The 21,916-nt window shown below is 40.6% G+C and overlaps 1 protein-coding gene across 1 annotated transcript in view; it reads left to right on the top strand.

The window, feature by feature from the left end:
- The window catches only part of CNTNAP5 (contactin associated protein family member 5), a 799,405-nt gene that overhangs the window by 673,040 nt on the left and 104,449 nt on the right, over positions 1-21,916 (top strand). Inside the window, exon 17 of the mRNA XM_042994206.1 lies at positions 4,245-4,463. Coding sequence (XP_042850140.1) covers positions 4,245-4,463 — 219 coding nt within the window. The remainder of the gene's footprint in view (positions 1-4,244; positions 4,464-21,916) is intronic.

The raw sequence follows: 21,916 nt of genomic DNA, 5'->3' as shown, positions 1-21,916 counted from the left end.
TGTTATCTGTATGGAAATATATCTATCTATCTATCTATCTATCTATATATATATATATAATATATGTGTGTGTGTATATATATATATGGAGATATATATGTGATATATGTGGATAAAATATGTATACATGACATACATCCATATAGATATGTAATATATATGTGTGTATGTGTGTGTATATATATATATATATATATATATATATGCATATCAGGGGGGAAGAGAGAAAGAGACTTGAGTTGTGATGTTTAGTGGTATCATATCAAGAATATTACCAAAGAGATTACCAAATAGGATGAGAATTTGAAGATGGAATCCTCAGATCTTCAGAGAATGGTAAAATTAATATTAATAGTAATTAGATTTATACATTTATATGATATAATATAATATAATATAATATAATCAGACTAAATTATTGAGTGTCTTCTCTGAATAGACACTGTACTAAAAATTTTACATTTATTACTTATTTTGCTCTCAAACACTCTTGTTGATGATCAAGATACTGCGCTATGATTTTCATTGTTCAACTCTTACTCCAATATGCAGATGAGGAAGGTGACCCTGGTTAGTAACCCGAGTCACACTGCTGCTAAGAGTCAGAATCCAGAGTCAATGTACCTCTCTGTTCCTTATTCTGCTTTGCAACACTTCCTCAATGCCCAAGAATGTTAAGACTCCAGAGAAAATAAAATTTTCTTTGTGATTTGAGACAGAAGACATTCAGGAATTCCTTGAAATTTTATGCAAAGGGTATGTGGTGTTTTCCTAGTGTTTCCATCAGATCATGTCTCCAAAAATGTTTAATGATATTTCATCTAGTTCATGTTTTTCATTTTATCAATGTATGCATGGAAGGTCAGAGAGGTGACTTCTTCTTTGTCCATAAATGGTCCCTGGGATCTCTCTCATGCCCCACATGGGGTGGGAGCTGAGTACACCAACATGGGGTTCAAGGAAGGAAGAACTTTATACAGGAGACTCTCCTTAAAAGTTTTCTTCTCATCTTCTAGAAATACTAGGTAGATACTCTCTTGCACTTATGCACTTTCCTCCACTTAACATGTCCCTTCTTTGATTCTCTCTCTCTTCCTCTCTGTCTCTCTCTGCCCCTCCCCCAGTCATGCATGAACTCTTTCTCTCTCTCAAAATAAATAAATAAAAATTAAAATAAAAAGAAAGTACTTTGTGAGCTCATTGGATTTCACTCATCTGTACATTCTCAAGGCCTAGCACAAGGCCTTAGTAAAAACTCATTGAATGCTGAGTGCTACTTTGGCTTTGTCTTCAACCAAAAGGTGAGCAAATGATGAGGGAAGATATTGGTGAGACAGGAAGGAGAAGGGAAGTCCAGGGGGTAAATTCATGCGGGAGATAAGGCTGACACAGGGCTTCTGATTTTCCCGTCTAGGACCATCGGGTGACGTCCATCCTTCCAGCAAATAAGAGCAGGCTTACGTTTGCTTCTGGTGCCCTCCTCAGAGTCACTAGTCAGTGTTGGAAGTATCACTCATTTACTTAGATTATTCTTGTTCAGATGTATCCAGGCACTTATGTTATATATTCTAGGTTTTGACCCCTCCTCCCCCCACTGAATAGGTTTGGAAGACAAATATATTTTTTTTCCATAGGAAGAGTAGGTTAAAAAATGAACTCCAGGGACACATCATCTGGATTTAATTCTTTACTCTGCCCCATCTGGGTTAGGACAACTTGTCAGCTCAGTTCCCTCGGGGGTAATATGTTACCTGTCTCATAAGACTAGAGTGAGGCTTAAAATATTAAGGAGTTCATTCATGGAAAATGCTTAGCAGAGTGTCTGGCTCATGGTAAGCACTCAATAAACAATTAGCTGTGATTATCGCATTACTGATCCCCCCCCACCCCGACCCCAGTTCTAGGGGGAATGGGTGAACAAAGTAGGTCCTAAGTACTGACCTAAATAAAATTAAATAATAATAATTTTTAAAAATTCCAAGGAAGTTAATACCTGGGTATAAACAAAAAAACAAAAAAAAAAAGATAAAAAGAAACTTACAAAACTGCATTGAATATATATGGTGTAACATTTTAATGAATGAACCTTTAGTTGGATGAGGGCTCCCTATATACAAGCCCTGGTGGTAGGTGTCCAATAAACCAAGTGTTCATCTACAGTTTGTGGACTAGTTGGGGAGACAGACCATAAACAGATCATTATACAACAGAAGGACAAATGTTGGAGCAGGGATAAGCCCAGACAGGAAGCCTAACAAGGAAGGGGGGGGTCACGGGGTGACGGCAGACACAGCAGTAGAACAAGAGCTCTGCAAAGATGTGCTGTCCACATAGAACTTAATATCCACAAGACCAGCTTTGCAGGAAGGCTTTTAGAAAAATCTTTAACATTTTTCCTCTCCAATTCTCACCAATCTTTACCTGTTTTCTGTAAAGAGAAATAAATTGAGGACCCAGTTATCTCTCAGTTAGTGTTAGTTGATCTCAAGATATACAGGGCTGTGAGGTAGTATCTGCGGCCTGAATAAGAAACAGGAAATGGCTCAAAAGGCCAACTTCACTCTTACTTAATCTTTTAATTGCTGAACCCAATTTGTTCTCTTCAATTCTGTCTACTTTAAGGCATGGGTTTATGAGCCGAGGCATTTAGCTGAGTTGTTGAGCCACGCCACTGCTATAATAGCCATAGCTATCACTTTGAGTATGTCTCGTGTGCCATGCGAGGTCCTATGAACTTCGTCAAGGTTAATTCGTAAACAACCTGACAATGAGGTACTGTTTTTATTCCCATTTTTCAAATGGGAAAATTGAGGTGTGACAAGATCGAAAACGTGCCTTAAGTCATGGTGGTTCCAGAGTCCATGCTGTCAAATCCCATTTTAGGTCCTCTACCTTACTGCCTCCCCTTTAGGTCAAGGTCCACACTGACCAGAATGCAAAACAGTTCAATCCTCGGTTACTTGCAAATTCTACCTACTGGGGGCTTCTTATAATGAGGTTCATTCTCTGGGTTTAAAGGCTGAGGAGGAAGTAGTCTGGGATGGTTATTGGACCTTTGGGATTACCTGATTACTCAGATCTGGAAGTTGATGACTTTGTCAAATATATACCCATGTCCTGCTTTAGGTGTAACGTAGAAGAGGCCAACCAAGGTGCTGAGAAGGAAGGAAAGGTCCTGCCTAGGAAGGCTTCAGTGACTTAAAGGGGACAGTCTTCTTATTGACATCAATTTATAATTTGCCTCTCCACATCCTTCAAATTTAGAAAATTCTTATGTAGTAGTGGAAAATATGAAAAGACCTACTCACTAGAGAAAAATGGAGAAGAATTCTACTTTTGGAGTCAGCTTCTTTGTACTGTGTTGTACTTCTCTGAACTTCAGTTTTCTCATTTGTAAAATGGGAATAAAAATGATGCCTTTCTCACAGGGATTCCTTTGAAAGATTCAAATGACAGAATCTTTGGGTAGTGCTTAGCATGGCACTCAGCAGAGTTCATTGTACCTGTTGTACTCCTGCTACTGCTCTTTTTTTCTCTCTTGCTCAATGGCTATGTGGCCAAACCACAACCATCATCCCCACCATCATCATCATTATCATAGGTGTTATTACCCCTGACTGACTGACCCCTGGCATGTGTGAGATGCAGAACTTTATCAAAGGGCAGAAAGGGTCATGGGAGGTGGATGGGGGCCTGTGTTTGATCCCAGGCACCACTGCTTGCAGTGACACATCCTTGAAAAAAGTATTCAAACTTTCTGAGTCTCCTTAAAAAAAAAGTCATAAGATTAGCCTAAATGATTTTAATCACATGTATGAATGAAATAACATAGAGAACACTAGACCTCCAAGGGTGTCAACCTTCTCCCAGCGGGAATGTAGCTGGCTCACGAATCCAGTATCTACAGATATCCATGAAGGGCATAGTTGAAGCCAAAATAGACCCAGAAAACCCAAAGCCCTGGTGCCAATGAATGTTTATCAGATTGGCATTTCTGTCGCTAGCCCCTGTCCTATTGGCTGAATTCTCACAGTGAGTACCAACTGGGCCAAAGAAAGAGCTTGGGACTTAGTATTTGGAAGTTTTTACTATTAACACTAAGTTCAATGTCGTAGAGATTTCAGCTGGAGGCCTCTTCACCTCATACTGACGCATAGTCATTTATACCATTCATTCAGGTTGTGTGCCGTCCATTCACTGACGACTCCCCTCAACTTTCTACCTATTTCTCTTGTTGGTTTCAGCTCCGTCTGAGATCACTTTTGCCATTGACGTTGGGAATGGCCCTGTAGAGCTCATAGTTCACTCTCCTTCTCTTCTGAATGACAACCAATGGCATTACGTCCGGGCTGAAAGGAACCTCAAGGAGACTTCACTCCAGGTGGACAGCCTCCCAAGGATGACCAGGGAGACTTCAGAGGAGGGCCACTTCCGGTTGCAGCTGAACAGCCAGCTCTTTGTAGGTAAGAGACATTTTGAGGCCCCTCTGTGCTAAAACCCTCCAAGATCTCTGCATGACCAGGCCCAAGGAAAATTACGATTTCGCTTCAGACCTAAGGAATGATTAGAATATATCCTAAAGCACTCGTAATTGTAAATTTGATTTTATAAATCCTCCTTTTCTAGCTTCATGAGCCACAGAAATAAGCGATTATGCCACCCCTTAGCAAATTTTGAGGTGGTCTCAGACTCTTTGTATCTTTCTTCCTTGTGCATGTTATCTTCAGGTGTCTGAGGAATCCTATTGTTTTTCATTCTTATGGTCAAAATCTACTCAGAGAAAAATAATATATCAGCTTCAGTAGATGTCTCTATGTCTGTGAGCCACCCTTCACCCTTCCCAGTGATACGTGACTCCTGATTACTGTTGATAATTATACAGTGAAACATGTTACAGCATCTCAGAGGGATGTGTCATCAGTCTTAGGTGGGGGAAGGGACTATTGTTTACCATGGGCTTCTTTGATACTCCCTGAAACAACATCATGAAGGTGGTTGCCTTACACTTGCACAGGAAAACAGGCCTGGTTCCCGAGCTGACATCTCACCACTGGTCAGTCCCTCCTGAGACTCACAATCAGCCTCTAGACAGGTTGTTCATCCAAACTGATCGCCACTGCTGACATCAAGGACTGGAAAGCCTCAAATGTCACTTATTGAGTCCACTCATTCATTCATTCCTTCATTCATTCCATAAATAGTCACTGAGCACTGAAAACAGGTCAGGTACCTTGTTAGATGATGGGAATTGAAAAATAAATTGTGGGATGACATTACTTTGCAAAGAGCTATGTGTGTGTGCCTCTGTGTATGTGTAAGAAAGAGAGACCGAGAGACAAAGACAGGAAGAGAATTTAGCCACATGAATCCAGGTAGGAAATGTCAGCCTCTTTGCTATAATTTAGAAATGACTTTTTGAAAGTAGGTGGAACAGGGCTTGTGAAGCTTTAAAGTACAAAATGTAGCTGTAAATATTAGGGTTATTGTAATATTATCAAAGCTAAGAAGCCGCTCTTGTATAAAACTTGAAGTTCAGATGCTTAGAACACTGATATAAATAAGTCCCAAAATGTGCTAGTCAACCCAGATTTAATTTTCTTTCCTTATTCATTTTTTAGCCAACAGTCACACTACATAGCTTTACTACTAGTAATGAAATGTCATCAGCAATCAATGGGTATTTCTTACCTCTTTCCTTACATTGGATTTTTGCAACTTTTAACTCTGACAAAAGCAGTCGCTAAAAGCACACCAGCTAAAAGAAAAAAAAGTAACAAAATATGTCATATTTTTTCTTCTCAAGAAGAATCATATTTCTTTCTTCATCTGTCATGTTTTACTGCTCTAGCAGAAGCTATGATATAAGTGATTAAAAGCATTTTTATGATTATAAGGCATTTACGTAATTAATAACCTACATGAGTGATATGCTTTACTCTTAAAATATTTTTGAAAATTTATATTGCTGCTTTAATTCTATTTAAACATCACATTTCATTTCTCTGAAGAAGTTTGCTAGTCATCAAGATTTAATGTCTTTTTTGGTGAAATCAATTCAAGTAGTTTGTAATTTTCATAAATTATATTCCATGCCAAAGTTTAATTTATCTTCAGGCAGTATTTATGAATCTTTCTGGAGGAAAGGTGTATATAAAGATGGAACAATATTTTTTATCCTTTCATGCAAATTTCATGTCATTATGAAATTATCATATGACCTGCATATGTGATAAACTTTGTGCAAGTCAAAAAGGGAAAAGACGCAGCTGTGTTTCCTGGCAGGTGTTTATCTCAAGACGTTTCAGTTGAATTGATCACAAGGGCAGGGAGTTGTAGGAGCATGTCGATGGCTCTGGAGGACATTCCTTGCTCGAGCTGAAGCCAAGGTCAGCTGTGGTGAGAGCGCCTGTTTCTGTTATGTTTCTCTCCAATAAGTTCCATCTCAGATGTTACTCTGCTTTATTGAATTTGTCTTAATGTACTTGAAGAAGGAAAAAAAAATGCACACTGTTGGAGGTCACTTTAGTCTGTTGGTTTGAATTCTGTTGTTTAGTATACAGCAGTGTGCCCATTTAGAAATGTGTCCGATGGCCAAAAATGCTGAAGTCCCAGTGTTTCTATTTTGTGTAATTCAGTGGTTCAAAAACAAAAAACAAAACCCCCCTGCTTAGCTCTAGCCATCAAAATGAAGAGTTGCATTCCCTATCATTCAGAAACCTAGAGACACCAGATATTTATATTTGCTAGGCAGAAAAAAGACATCATTGGTGGGTACTTCTTCATAGGGATAGATTGAAGGTAGCCGTACTTAAGTATTCATTTGGACATGGCTGTCTGCATACCTTTGGCCATGAAAGGATCTTTCAATCAAAACAGAGCATCAGTCAGCATTGTAATCCCTGGTATTGAGCTGTGCTCCCGAGTGCTTACTGAGTACCAGAAACAGCTTGAATTTTATAGAATAGGATGTACCTCTTTGCACTGCCCCTGTCATTGGAATGGGACAACTTAAAGTGCTCATAGATGAGTCAATGCATGCTCAATTCCTGGAATCAGTAATTTTATCTTCAGACTTTTATCACCATGATGGTTAAGGACACTGGCAGTCATGTCATCCGACCAGTCACATTTTTTGTGACAGAGCAGGAGAAACTTCATAGCACATGGATTCTGAAATGTATGCTGTGAGCATGTCATTGTCACATCGTGGAAACTCCCGGAGGTTTCACCCCTCTGCTTGCTGTTCTCTACGAATGTGCCAGTCAGTGTGCAGATGACACAAGAGGACTCCAAGAACTAGTACCTGCTGTGGAAAGTCAAATGGAGACATATGGGTGTGTACCCCAGGTCAATTGCCAATAGGCCACAGGACCTGGGTAGAAAAACACTAGCCTCGTTACGCCCGTTTGTCTTTATCTCCAGAATGAAAACAAAGGATCTGGTAACTGATCCCTCAGGATTCGAGGATATGTGATTTCCATTATTTATATTAAGAATGTAATCATCCTTATCCTCATTCTCCCCAAATCGGATATTGTGTCTTTCCAAATTTGCTGCAATTATAGAATAGACATTTCGTAAAGATATGGGCCTGTGAGGCTCATTTTCATGTGATTTTACTGCCCTTTTTTTTTTTTTTTTTTTTTGTCTTTCATGGACTTTTGTTTTGGAGTTGTTTGTTGTTGTTGTTGTTTTTAATATGAAATTTATTGTCAAATTGGTTTCCATACAACACCCAGTGCTCATCCCAACTGGTGCCCTCCTCAATGCCCATCACCCACTTTCCCCTCCCTCCCACCCCCATCAACCCTCAGTTTATTCTCAGTTTTTAAGAGTCTCTTATGGTTTGCCTCCCTCCTTCTCTAACCTTTTTTCCCTTCCCCTCCCCCAGGTCTTCTGTTATGTTCTCAGGATCCACATAAGAGTGAAAATATATGGTAACTGTCTTTCTCTGTATGACTTATTTCACTTAGCATAACACTCTCCAGTTCCATCCACGTTGCTACAAAACGCCATGTTTCATTCTTTCTCAATACCAGGTAGTATTCCATTGTGTATGTAAACCACAATTTCTTTATCTATTCATCAGTTGATGGACATTTAAGTTCTTTCCACAATTTGGCTATTGTTCAAAGTGCTGCTATAAACATTGGGGTATAAGTTCCCCTATGCATCAGCACTCCTGTATCCCTTGGGTAAATTCCTAGTAGTGCTATTGCTGGGTCATAGGGTAGATCTATTTTTAAGTTTTGAGGAACCTCCACAGTGTTTTCCAGAGCAGCTGCACCAGTTTTCATTCCCACCAACAGTGCGAGAGAGTTCCCGTTTCTCCACATCCTCTCCAGCATCTACAGTCTCCTGATTTGTTCATTTTGGCGACTCTGACTGGCGTGAGGTGATATCTGAGTGTGGTTTTGATTTGTATTTCCCTGATGAGGAGCGACTTTGAGCATCATTTCATGTGCCTGTTGGCCATCCAGATGTCTTCTTTAGAGAATTGTCTATTCATGTTTTCTGCCCATTTCTTCACTGGATTATTTGTTTTTTGGGTGTGGAGTTTGGTGAGTTCTTTATAGATTTTGGATACTAGCCCTTTGTCTGATATGCCATTTGCAAATATCTTTTCCCATTCCGTCGGTTGCCTTTTAGTTTTTGTTGATTGCTCCCTTTCATGGACTTTTGTTTTGGAGTTGTTTGTTGTTGTTGTTGTTGTTTTGCACTCAGTTGTGTATGTATGTCAAAGGAAACTGCAGTTCCCAATTTCCACCTCCTTGGGGAAAATACTAGACTGTGAAAGAAAACAAAATGATTCTTGATACATCATAAAGTCTAAAATGATCCCTAAAACTTCTGTTCCTACCTCGATGCTGGTGGGGAACTGTTTCATCCTATTTTCAGGTGAAGCATGACTGACTTGGAGGGGTCAGTGGTGAAGCCAGTCAGGAAAGAGAACAGTAACACTCAGCTCTGGCACCATGTAAGTGGGTTCTCTGTGGCAAAATGCAAGCACACACACACACACGAGCTGCCAGAGTATATGAGAAGTCACTTACGTTTATCCTCGTGAGTGCCTCAAGGGGATGGCTTTCCTGATGCAGGCCAGTAGAGTTTTCTATTTGAGAGGATATAATGTGTTGCAAAGCACAGGAGGAGGTAGATATCCCTTTCACATTAAAAAGTCACTGAAAAATTACTTTTTAGCCTACTTATTATATAACCCACTGTGCCTGGAGGATCTTACTTACCATTACGTCTGTCATTAAAAGAAATCATTGTCTTCTCAACGTCCTATACATTTCTGATTATAACATCTAATGTACCAAACAAGTTTAGTTTTTCAAAGGTAAGGAGTCCATCAGGACTCTATGCTTTGCTTCGTTGCTACATATGAAGTGCCTAGAGGAACAGCCAGTACACACAAAACAGTGATGAACTACCAGGTTCCTCATGCATTTTCCTTCCCCAATACCCCTGCTCCACAAAATCACACTCTTATAGCTTGAAAGTGTTTTGAAAGAACATTGGCTCTGTTTTTATATTCAGAGGAGTGGATGGTTAAATGACCCCTTCTGCAGAATTTTGTCTCTTCTTTAAGGTGTTCACAGTTGAATCCATTTAACCTATACCAATAGCCCATTTTAGTGTTTTTTACCCACCCCACCAAGGGTCCAGACACTTACTTGAAATGTTTACCTACAACCTCTTCTGTTTTAACTGAAACTGATTTCATCATATGCTGGTACAGACCATTGGGTTGACAATGGCCAGTAAAGTGTTTTCTTATTTGGTTTGATTGATTGATTGATTTATTGCCTTCGGTAAAATGTTATCACAAGTCTTGTCTTTTTTAAAGGAGGGTACAGTGTGGCAAACGGCATCATTTTCTCATGCAACCCAGGGAGAGAAGCCCGGAGGTTAAGACTACACAAAAACCCAACGCTAGAAGCATTCCTCTAGCAATGCCATCATCAAAGTTTATGACTAAAGAAAAAATTAGGGCAGTGTCATTTCTGTAGCGCTGGGGTGATAATCATAAAAAGAAAGTAAATCCAGATCTTTCTGGAAAATAAAGTCAGTACTCCCGGACATTCAAGGGCCCAGTCTGAGGGACAGAGGGAGGTGAGAAGTTGTTTGTGCCTTTCCCTAAGCCAAGACGCCATTGAGTTAGCAATCAGAGAAAGTCCAGGTTGGAACAAAGCAGACCCAACAAGGCATGTGGATATTGGGACCCCACCTACCACCTAGTGATCCTGTTTTGGTTTCTCCAAGGCTTTGGTGACAAAGCTGAGGATTCAAGGAAGGAGGTGAGAAGCCCTGAACAGAGTGATAGAGGGGAAGAAATGTAACCACAATCTTCAGCAAAGTGTTACACTCAGTTCTCATGTTGTTACCAAGTTCCTTCTGATCCGGGGAGGAAGGGATTTGGCTTCAAAACCACTTGTGTAGGGGAAGGTGGTTTTGCAGAAGAGATGAGAAGGGCCACATTTGGATTCAGTTTTCTCCTCCATCAGCCATGTGTCAGGCTACATGGTGAGGGTCATCTCAGGACCTATTTATGGTGCAGAGAGAGGCTTAGGAACTCGTGGTAGACCCAGGAATGTGCTGCTAAAGTCCCCTTTCAAGGATTACTTGTTGCCTGTCACAGGAATGCTGTTGGCACACATTTTTCTCGTGTCTGCCCCTTCAGGCACTGCCTCGGTTGCAGAGAAACACCGGGGCAAAGCCACATCCTTGGCAAGGAAGCCCACATGCAACGACCATTTGAGTCCAGGGTATAAAGGTTTGGCCATTTTGACCCAAGGGGGCACATCTCTGATGGGCTTTTCTAGCTCTAGTGTTCTCTGTGGGCTGCTCTAGTCTAATGTCAGGCCTGCACTGCCACTCTCGCCCTCTCTGCCCACCCCTGCTTTCCTCCCCTCCCATCCACAGGTGTGGTTCCCAAGGGCATCTTTAACATACCACTCTCCCCTTTACATCCATCCATAGCCTGCTTGCTGGAAAGCCCAACCTGAGCCAGAATCATAGAGATTTCTTGCACAAGACACACAACCACACACAACCACACACACACACTTTTTTTTTAATCATAGTAATCTTCTTAAGCAAAATGTATTCCTCATGTCTCCCCAAAATTAACCATAATATAATGCCTTCTTCCCCTTTCTTCTCTGAAACACTCTTTAAAGCTGATGGAATCCTTGGAGTCAAGTTTGCATTGTGTTCATTCATACCTTTTTTTAAAATTTTTTAAATGTTTATTTCTGAAAGACAGAGACAAAGTGTAAGCAGGGGAGGGGCAGAGAGAGCAGGAGACACAGAACTGAAAGCAGGCTCTAGGCTGTCAGCACAGAGCCAGCCCCACACGGGGCTTGAACTCCCAAACTGTGAGATCATGACCTGAGCCGAAGTCAGATGCTTAACCAACTGAGCCACCCAGACACCACAGCTACTAGCTTTATTTTAAGTCAGTTACCTTTACAGAGCCTCAGTTATTCCATCTGCCACCGGGCTTTATAATCAATACTCCACAAATCAATTGCAAAGATTAAATTTTTCTCCTACTTGGAATTCTCTATCAAGGTTTATTAATTGGGAGTTGCAAGCAAAATCATTTTAAATGGGAAATTATTTGTGGCCCCACCCCAGTGGGATAATGAGGCACTGCTTGGCCTGGAAATTTATGAGGTTTGACATTTAAAGGACACATTCAATTAGTGTAAAAGCTCCCAGGGGAGGGATCTTGCCCCACACTGGGTTTTATCCTTCCTTTGCGCAAATCAGCAAAAGTGTCCCCACATGGTAGTGTATCTGATATGTGAATGCCCCAAAAGCTGGGGTAGGGCCTTTGTAAAAGGGAAAGTTACAACTGCCGTTGTCTTAGCAACCAGCTTTCAAAGGTAAAGGAATTTTCAAAACCCAGCTTTCAAATTGTTACATGGTATCCACAAGCTTGCTCTGAGGGGTTTCCACTGGATTCACATGGCGGTTGCTATTGTTTTCCCTGTGCTCTGGTGGGCAAAGATGGGCTCATTTATCAGATCAGAGAATGTGCCCAGACAAGTCCCTCCATTTGTGATTCAATGATACTGTAAGTTTCATGAAATAAACTGAAAGCCGACCACATCCGACACCCATTTGTGGAGACATCTGAGCCGGCATGACCTTCAGAGACTGTCCTTCTCTGAGCCCCTGTTGCCAGTGAGGCAGCAGCAAAAAGCCAACCCAGTTTTGTTTTATTTTGTTTTGTTTTCAATTGAAGTAATTTTCAGTTTTTGTTTTAATTGAAGTAGTATTTTAAGGCAAGTTTGTTTTTTGTTCTGTCACATATCAGCCTTATCCTCTCTTCCTTCCTTGTCCAAAACACCTGAAGGACTAATACATTCTTCTTCTTTTTCTTTTTTTTAATGTTTATTTATTTTTGATAGAGAGAGAGAGAGACAGAATATGAGCTGGGGAGAGGTAGAGTGAGAGGCAGATACAGTATCCAAAGCGGGCTGCAGGCTCTGAGCTGTCAGCACAGAGCCCTACACGGGGCTTGAACCCATGAGCTATGAGATCATGACCTGAGCCAAAGTCGGACACTTAACCAACTGAGCCACCCAGGTGCCTGAGGACCAAGACATTCTTTATAGCAGGTTATGCACCATTTTTGCTGGATTGGGGAGAAAATGCTCACTGCAAGATGTCTGATGCCCCATTCCATCTGCCACTGTGTCCTTACTCTTTTCTCTCACTATTTCTTTTTCTTTTGGTCACAATTCATTATTATTATATATATATATTTTTTTCTGAATGTACATTCTGCTCTCAGCCCTGGGCTGGACAACAGGAGCATGAAAATAAGATTCATTTGCTATTTAAGAAGTACGGGCTTTAGGGGCACCTGGGTCCCTCAGTTGGATGGGCGTCCGACTTTGGCTTAGGTCATGATCTTGCTATTCGTGAGTTTGAGCCCCATGTTGGGCTGTGCGCTGACAGCTCAGAGCCTGGATCCTGCTTCAGATTCTGTGTATTCCCTCCTCTCTCTCTTTCTGGCCCCTCTCCCACTCATACTCTGTCTCTCTCTCTCTCTCTCTCTCTCTCTCTCTCTCAAGAATAAATAAGCATATAAATAAATAAATAAATAAATAAATAAATAAATAAAATTTTTAATAAAAGTACAGGCTTTGAATGGGGAGCAGAGGTTCCCATTAGGGAACCATTAAGGTTCCCATAGGGTGCAGTATAGGGTTGATATTCAAGGGTGAGGGCAGGGGTGGGTGGTGAGCAGAGCTAAGGGGGTGTGGCTGTCAAGTCTGATCTGGAGGCAGCTTCCAGACTGTATCCCTCATACATGTGTGTGCTGACTCCCTGCCTCTCTCCTCCTTACACTGGGGAATGAGGTTAGTAGGAGTCTTCGTACAGTCTCTAAAGGAATCGGTGCTTAGAAGGCAGCCTGGGAATCGTGTGCACAACTCGGTGTGCAGGGAACACTTCTCTCAGATTGGCCAGTCACTTGCTTATTCAGGTTTCCAGGAGTACGACTGGAGCCCAAATGTCCAAAACCTCAAAGCAGGCAGTGCTTTCCTGTCCTGTTGTTTATTTGGGTACCCGTGAGTGGCCTCTTCCTAGGGGAGCCTCAGGACTGCACATTCCCCGCTGCCATCTGCATTGCACCAGAGCCCTACTTTGAGCCCTGAAGCATCTTAAAGTATCTTAAAGCAATGGGGTCCAGTGCCATTCTGCTTCCCATTCCACTTGCCATCCCCCAAAACCTTTGTCCTCAGAGACCCTCCCTTCCCTGCCTTTCATCTTCATATCCCTCCCTGGGGAAATTAAGTTATCAAACAGGTGGGAGTTGACACTACTGGTAGGGTGAAGTTGTTGCCCTGAAGGCCAGATTTGGCTGTCTACTCACTGGGTGCTCACCTACACAATCCTGAGTAAGAAAAAGCTCTTGCCCTAGAGGAGCCCCTTTCTAGAAGTTATAGTGCAGGCCAATGGATGGATTATATTTATGTGAGTTTCCATTTCTTTTTACAATACCGCCAATATTCTGGGGTCCCTGACATCCATAGCTTTTCCTTCCCTCCAGAGCAAGCTGCATAATGGTTTTGGTCTGGTTCCATCACTTTTTGCCTCTGGGTCTATTCACCCTCTTTTTCTTTGCTACCTTCTTTTCAGCAAAGCTACCTTGTTTCCTTCCTTTTATTCCTGAAGGCCATTTAGCCTCTCTGGATACCTGCATTCCAAGAGGGAAATGTGTATGATATACATCCAGCTTGCCTCATGTTTACAAAGACTAAAAGCTCCCTATATTTATATTATTATTATTATTATTATTATTATTATTCTACTTACTATACATTGGGGGATGAAGACTTGTCCATCACAGTTTTTAAGTTCTCATAATAAGAACAACATTTTAACTGATGCTTGTAATATGTGTTAAAATATAATCTTCAAGGGGCGCCAGAGTGACTCCATCAGTTAAGCATCTGACCTTTGATTTCAGCTCAGGTCATGATCTCAGGAACCTTGGGTTTCTCTCTTTCTCTGCCCCTCTTCCATTCACGTTCTCTCTCTCTCTTTCTCTTGCTCTGTATCAAAATAAATAATCATTAAATATATACAAATAGTCTTCAAATATATAAAATCATGAGTCATGGGCAAATAGAAAATAAACTTGTGTCAGAGACTTTATTTAACTCATTTGTTAGCAAGGAAGCCAGTAAGATGTGATGGCCGGTTCAGAGAGCATCTGAAAATCTAGGATATGTATAGGCAATTTAACAACAACAAAAAAAGTTAGGATAAGGTTTTGGTGTTAAATATACAAGTGTTGCTCAAATCACGCCATCTTTGGAGTTATCTGTTCTACTGGAAAGAAATTATTTGCATCTCTACTAGATAAACATCATCCATGTTTTTTGCTTAATTTCCAAGTTACAGCTAATTTTTTTTTCTGGCAAAAGAACACACACGTTTGATGGTACGTCCCTAGTCATCACTTCCCCAAAGAAAGCTTGGGATAAGAAAAAGACCCAGAGTGATTACTGCACAAATGCATCAAAATGTCATGACAGCGTTAATAGATTGGACTTGAGAACTGGTTGGCCCTGACCTGCCATTGCTACTCTCCTATTTAGTGAATTTCAGGCTTTTTTTTTTTAATACTTTAGGATCTCCTGGTATTACTCATAAAATTGCTCTGGGTCAGGTGAAAGATTGGGGAAAATTCTGAAAGCTCATAATTATAGAGCTTTTTCTTTATCTGCTGATTTCTTTAAATGGGTGTGTGCTTTAGCTCCTGGGACCGTATTTGTTCTCAGTAAGGCCATGCTGGAGAAAACTAGCCAGTGACTGCCAGGGGCCCTAGCATACAGAAAATCCAGACATTGGTGCTAATAGGACAAGGATGTCGCCGGGCAGCCAGCTGGGAAGAATGTAGATGCTCCAGCTGATTCTAGAAAAGACCGGAAGCTCATACGGTATTTTTCATTCCATTGCCCTTGCAGGAAGGCTCCTCTTTCACGGGAACCTTTGTATCTTTTCTTTAAAGCTATTTTTGATAGTGATTTTTCATCTTCAAAAACTGGCAGAGGGGAGTACGGTGAGGCATGGCTTGGCACTCATCTTGGCAAGATGGGACGTGTTCCTGTTCGTCAAAATGGCTCCCGTGGCTACTCTAGACCCGTCGTTAGGATTATGGGAATTTTGCTGCCTCATCATCTTGATATTCCTTCAGGGGTTCCTCCAGATGATATGCAAAACCCTAATCAGCCACCTTGAACTGCAGTGGGATTTGTTCCCTATGGCTCCACATTAGCAACAGAAACAGAAGCACCATTCAAGTGCTTGCTTGTCTTTCCCCCTCCTCCTGGATGTAAATAATAACCAAAAGAGTATTTCCATAGAATGCATATTTAGCGCTCTGCCTGGGCAAAATGTTGGGCCCTGCCACCATTCTGTTAAAAAGAAAGCAAATATTTGTTTTTTAGCTGGTAGTCTTGAAGAAAAAACAACAAAAAAGCAAGCCTCTTTACTTTACAGAAAACCCAAGTAGCAAGATAAATACCTCTGACACACCCTGACCCACACTCCAGACAAAAACATGCTGATGCTGAGACAGGTTTTCCTTAATGCCCAAATACCACGTGGATTAATAAATGGCTTTCAGAGATATACACAATTCTGTAGCAAGGAGTTATATTTGAAACTTGATAGAAGATTACTTCCAAAATGACTTTTAGAAAAAGGAGAGCAACAGCATTATACATAATGTACATAATAAATGAAAAGATTTATTTTAAAGGGCACAATCAATATGCAAATACATGTTCACTGAGAATTAGCCAATAATACCTCCAAATACTCTTATTAGAGGCAACCGATATTAGCCCAGTATGAGACTTTCTAGACAGTGTTCAATGTTCTTACATACATTTAAGTACCCTGAGGAAGCACTGTACAATATTATTATTTGTGGCTATATTTACATAAACGATATATTTGTAGGTATTATACCACAGCTTTCTCACTGTTTTTTGTTTGTTTGTTTTCGTTTGCTTTTTGGCTTCAAATATGCCTCGGAGACCATAGCATGTCAATATAAATAGCATATTAAACTGCTGTCTAGTGTTTTACCTAATATTTTCAGTTTTTGCTTGTTTTGTTGCCATGTTTATTTTATATCCTTAATGCATCTGGAATTTGTTTAAGGTTTTGAGGTAGGATTGTAATTTTATTTATTTTCCAAAATAATTTCCCATCTCCATTTATTTCATGGTTCCTCTTTTTCCTAGTTACTTAGAACTCTAATGTATGTTATAATGTAAAAGCCATCTTTCTATATAAAGAGTCTGTTTCTATAATTCTTAGAAGTTTCTAGTTTCTTGGGGTGCCTGGCTGGTTCAGTCATGAAAGCATTCAACTCTTGATTTCAGGGTCAAGAGTTCCAGCCCCATGTTGGCTCTAGAGCTTACTAAAACCGAACACAAAAACAAAACCAAAAACAAAACCCAGAAATTTCTGGTTTCTGTTTTATTTACATAGATTTTTTCCCCTAAGTACTGCACAACTTACAGGGCACACACTTACAGGGCATATTTTGATACTGAATAGGAAAGGTTTCCCCTTACACATGCGTGCGTACACACACACACACACACACACACACACACACACCTACTTCACTCCTGTTTTTAATCCTGTATCTCTTCTTGTGGGGTTTTAGATTTCGCTTTTCATGTTCTATGAAAATAATTTTGGGGGCTATTGATTAGATTGTATTGTGTTAAAGAAACTAGCTATACATTACTGACTCATACTGAAGCATGTTTTGTTTCTTCAGGTATCCTTAGGAGTGAAGGTAAAATTGTATCATTTCCTTTATATACACACGTCTTGTTAATTTCAAGGTGCTTTGCTGCTTTTGTTGTTAAATAGGATTTTTTCCTAGCTATTCCGTCTTCCAGTTGGTTATCGTTGCTGTATAGAACCATGATTGATTTCGCAGGTTGATGTTTATATCCATCCACATTCTTATATTTTTAATTGTAATAATTTGTCATTATTGTTTCGAGGGGATTTTCTAGGTAGATAATTATACTATTTGTGCACATAATACACTATTTGTAATAACTATGTATGAAGCTAAATTAATTATTTTGGGGTGTAATCATCACCACTAGCTCCATGTTGGGATATTTGTTTAAAAAGGTAGAATAAGGCCAATGATAATAATGTTTCCATGGCTCTTGATACACATTGCTGAATTATTCTTGATAAGTTTTTCACAACATTCATTTCCACCAAACAAATAGGAAATACTTTCAATCTGTTGTTATGTGATTCTAAGTTAACAATCCCTTTCCCAATTTTTTGAGGAGGATCCGTATTTTATTTGAGGTCCCAGTTTGTAGTGAGGATTAAATCAGAATATGTCTGTGAAGCACAGTGCATAGAAGGTGCTGTATAAGAAGTAAGCTTTTAGTTCAACTTGACTATTGCATCGTTATTTGACCTTTTAAACATCGAGTTAGTGCCACCTGTATTGTTACATAGAGTGTCTTGATTGATTTTTGAGCAAGAAATCACTATATCTGGCCAAACTCAACCAGACACATGCCTTGTTTTTAAGAAAATCATATTTTGGAATGAAAGTTTCTCCTAGGATTTCCTTCTGGTACCAAAACTGTCAGTTGGACGGGCAGGATAAAAGCAGAAGACAAATGATGGTTAGTGTATTTGCTTTTATCCATTAGGTATATGCTAAATCCTCTGTCACTTTAGAATTTGGAATCTAGGTGGTACATGTACCTGTACTTAATTTAGCTATTGTGATTCATATAAAAAAAGCTACTCCAAGTTCAACGTCAAAAAAGTAAGAAAGAAAGGAAGAAAGGTAGAAAAACAGAAAGAGTTATTATCTTTGTGAATCCAGAGCCCAACCTGGCACATTCAGTGTTTTACCTGGAGAGGAGACCTCAACGAAGGAGTTTTGCTTGAGCGTGAGGAGGAAAGAGAACAGGCACCCACGAGAGAAACAGAGGCTGTTGCACTTGGTGCCAAAGACCAGAACAAAATTGAGATGTTAGCGATGAGCATGTATGGAGCTGACACATGGAGGTTTTCTAAGACAGGCTTAGAATGATGATAGTGACCTTTGTATGTAGTTCAAGGAAATATCATCACAATGAACATGCTTGATACCAAGGGCCAGCTGAAGAGTCTCAGGCAGAATTGCTTCTCGCTAGGCCAACAAGCTAAGCAATAGCGATAGTTATCCAGAAGGGTGAGGTGGAAGTCAAGAGAATAAATGCCTATGTGTATATTACTTGATGGAGGCGGGGGGGAACATGGTAGAGGTAAAGGTAAGAAGGTAGAAGGATCCCTTGGTTATAGGAATGACTCAAGTTGTCTAATCATTTCATTCATTTTAGGATTTTAGAGCTTTCAAGGTATGCAGGCTTTGAAGGTCAAGAGACCCCAGTCCGACACCTGGCTCTGCCACAGAAAATCTGTCTGAGGGGCCCCTGGGTGGCTCAGTCGGTTGAGTGTCCAACTTCAGCTCAGGTCATGATCTCACAGCTCATGAGTTCAAGCCCCGGGTTGGGCTCTGTGCTGACAGCTCAGAGCCTGGAGCCTGCTTTGGATTCTGTGTCTTCCTCTGTCTCTCTCTGCCCCTCCAGTGCTTGTGCTCTGTCTCTCTCTCTCTCAAAATAAATGAATGTTAAAAAACTTTTTTTAATAAAAAAAAGAAAGAAAATCTGTTTGATTCTTGACTCTGGCCAAAACAATCTCTCTGACACTAAGTTTCCTCAGCTATACAATGTGAATAATTTGAAGAATGCCTTCTTTTCCTTGGGGTATTCAATGAGTTAATTTTATCTTATTGTTTTAATTTTTTTAATTTATGTTTATTTATTTTTGAGACAGGGAGAAACAGAGCATGAGTGGGGGAGGGGCAGAGAGAGAGGAAGACACAAAATCTGAAGCAGGCTCCAGGCTCTGAGATGTCAGCACAGAGCCCAATGCAGGGCTCCATCTCATGAACTGTGAGATTATGACCTGAGTTGAAGTTGGATGTTTAACCAACTGAGCTACCCAGGCACCTCTCAATGAGTTATTTTTAAAGTTTCTAGCAGACAAGTATGTTTGAAATGTAACTTTTATTTTAAATTAGAAGCATTGTTCTGATTCGTGGTCAGCTTGCAGATTAACTACAAACCTCGAAATCATGACTTTCAGTTGCTTTAAGTATGACGCTACAGTTTTGTTGTTGTTGTTGTTTCTTGTTGTTCCAACCTTTTAGTGAACTGTAGACAAGATTCAGGTGAGTAAAGAGAAAAGTATCTTAGAGCTTAGAGCAGCAGCTTAAAAATCAAATACCTGCAAGGGCAGGGAAGGCCATATGAATGAATGAAGTGGTCCCGGAGGAGAATGTGGCCAAGTGGGGATGGGAGTCCCTGTCTTAAAGGAACTGACCACAGCGTGGCTACAGCTGACATTTGCCATGCAGGAAAGCAGGTTCATTGTTAACATCTCTTCTGATTTTTCAAAGATTTATTCGAATTTAAAATTTTTTTCTCATTTTTTAAAAAGTGACAACTAAATAAAATAACTAAATACTGGGTTTGCAGAAACTGTGTGAGGAAGGGATGTGTGTATATGAATGCAGGTGTGTGTGTATAAAGACAAGGGTGGAGTAATGGGATTGTGGAATGCATGGAGATGATAACATACCACATTATGGCAAGTACATGAAGAGATCCAAAGTCAAGACCATAGGGCATTGGGGAGCCTCTAGTAGTTCAGAAGGCCCGGTGCACTGAAGTCAGAGAAGGGAAAATGGGCCGGGGGGAGGGGGAGAGCTAGAGAGGTAAATGAAGGTTAGATCTTTCATACTGTACCATCTGTGCTAAGGAATCTGAACTTGATTCTGAGGACAATCAGTAGTCTCTGAAGAGCATTAAATAGAAATAGCCGAGTCCAAAGTAATGAATGGATGGGAAGAATCGGGACTGAGGGTACAAAGATCAGTTGGAAGGTTGTCAAAGGGAGTCATGTTGGAGTGAGGAGCATTGTACTAGGACTATGGCTCTAGGTGTATAAAGAAGCAGATGGCACTTTACGTTAACTACACTAAAATTAAAAAAAAAAAAGTAGATGGAGCCAGAGATAGCTGGGAGAGCAAATCCGCAGGGCTAGGTTGGGAGGGGGCAGGGGGAGGACTGTGTGGAAGGAGGGGGTGGGAAGATTGTGGCTACATTTCTGTATCCTATTCAAGTTTCACAGAAGGTTCACATCTACACCAATACTCTACAGGTAGCAGGCAACATCAGAAAATGGAGAGATCTAGCAACCTGACTGGGTGTGAGTGTGTGGGTGAGGGGCATCTTTCTGGAATTATTCTATTCTCAGTCTACCTATTACCTCTCCAGGAAGAGAAAAGAGAAGCCCGACCTCTAGCTTTTTACCGTTCGTAAAGAATGAAAAGCAGTCAGGTGAACCCTGAAAGTTAGTTCGTTGTGTAACTTAGTTCATAGTTCATTGTGTCATTTGTTTTGTCAGCATCTGGGAATGAAATGCTCCTCTTGTTTTAGGTCATTCTCTCTATGTTCCGTATGTCTCAACCCTCAAGGAGCACATTTCTACCAGAGAAACCACCCCAGCCACTCTTGTCTCCATTTATAAACTTGTTGACTAAGTCACACACGAGAAAATGTGCAATAGGTCTTGCATTTCCACCTCTGCTAGAAGCAAAATGCCCCTAACAAGATGTATGAAGAGTTATTCAAATCTACTGCAGAGAGTAACTACAAAATAAGGGGTGGGAGGGGGGAGGCAAAATGGTTGACTACATCAATCCTCCCCTCTTTATTCTGTACAATCTCTGGGAAAGAAATAATGAGCCTTCCTTTATGATCTGCTTGTATTTATAATTGATTTATCTTGCGGTTGAAAGGAGATTTACTCCCTCAAATTGAGACAGGCAGGAGAATGCAATTTGGGTTTGACCTCCTGGCCCTCTTTGGGTATCGCTTATCAGAACTGAAAATACAGTAGAGTTTCACCATTATTTCAGAATAAAAGACTCGATTAATCCTTTAGCAACGTTATGTCTGTCTGTGGATGCAGCCAGTGACTGCCGTACACATATTGATGTGTCTGTAGGCCTGGTGTGATTCAGGGAAGGCACAAAACCCCCTTAACCCCACGGTACCTTCCCATCATCCCCATTTCCAATTATTTCCTTGTCCAGCCTGCCAGGCTGACGGATGCCAGGAAATTTTAGGTTACCTGACTTATTTCTTCAACTTACCGCTTTGTTTCTTGCTTTAGCATCTATATTCCTCTTCTGAGATGACACATTTGGAATTCTCATCTGTATCCACCCTGGTGGGAATATATTTTTATGTGGGCATTTGCTAGA

Source organism: Panthera tigris, chromosome C1 (assembly GCF_018350195.1).
Source record: "Panthera tigris isolate Pti1 chromosome C1, P.tigris_Pti1_mat1.1, whole genome shotgun sequence".
Lineage (NCBI taxonomy): Eukaryota > Metazoa > Chordata > Mammalia > Carnivora > Felidae > Panthera > Panthera tigris.
The sequence above is the reverse complement of the archived record's forward strand: the minus strand, read 5'-3'. Positions and strand labels throughout refer to the sequence as shown.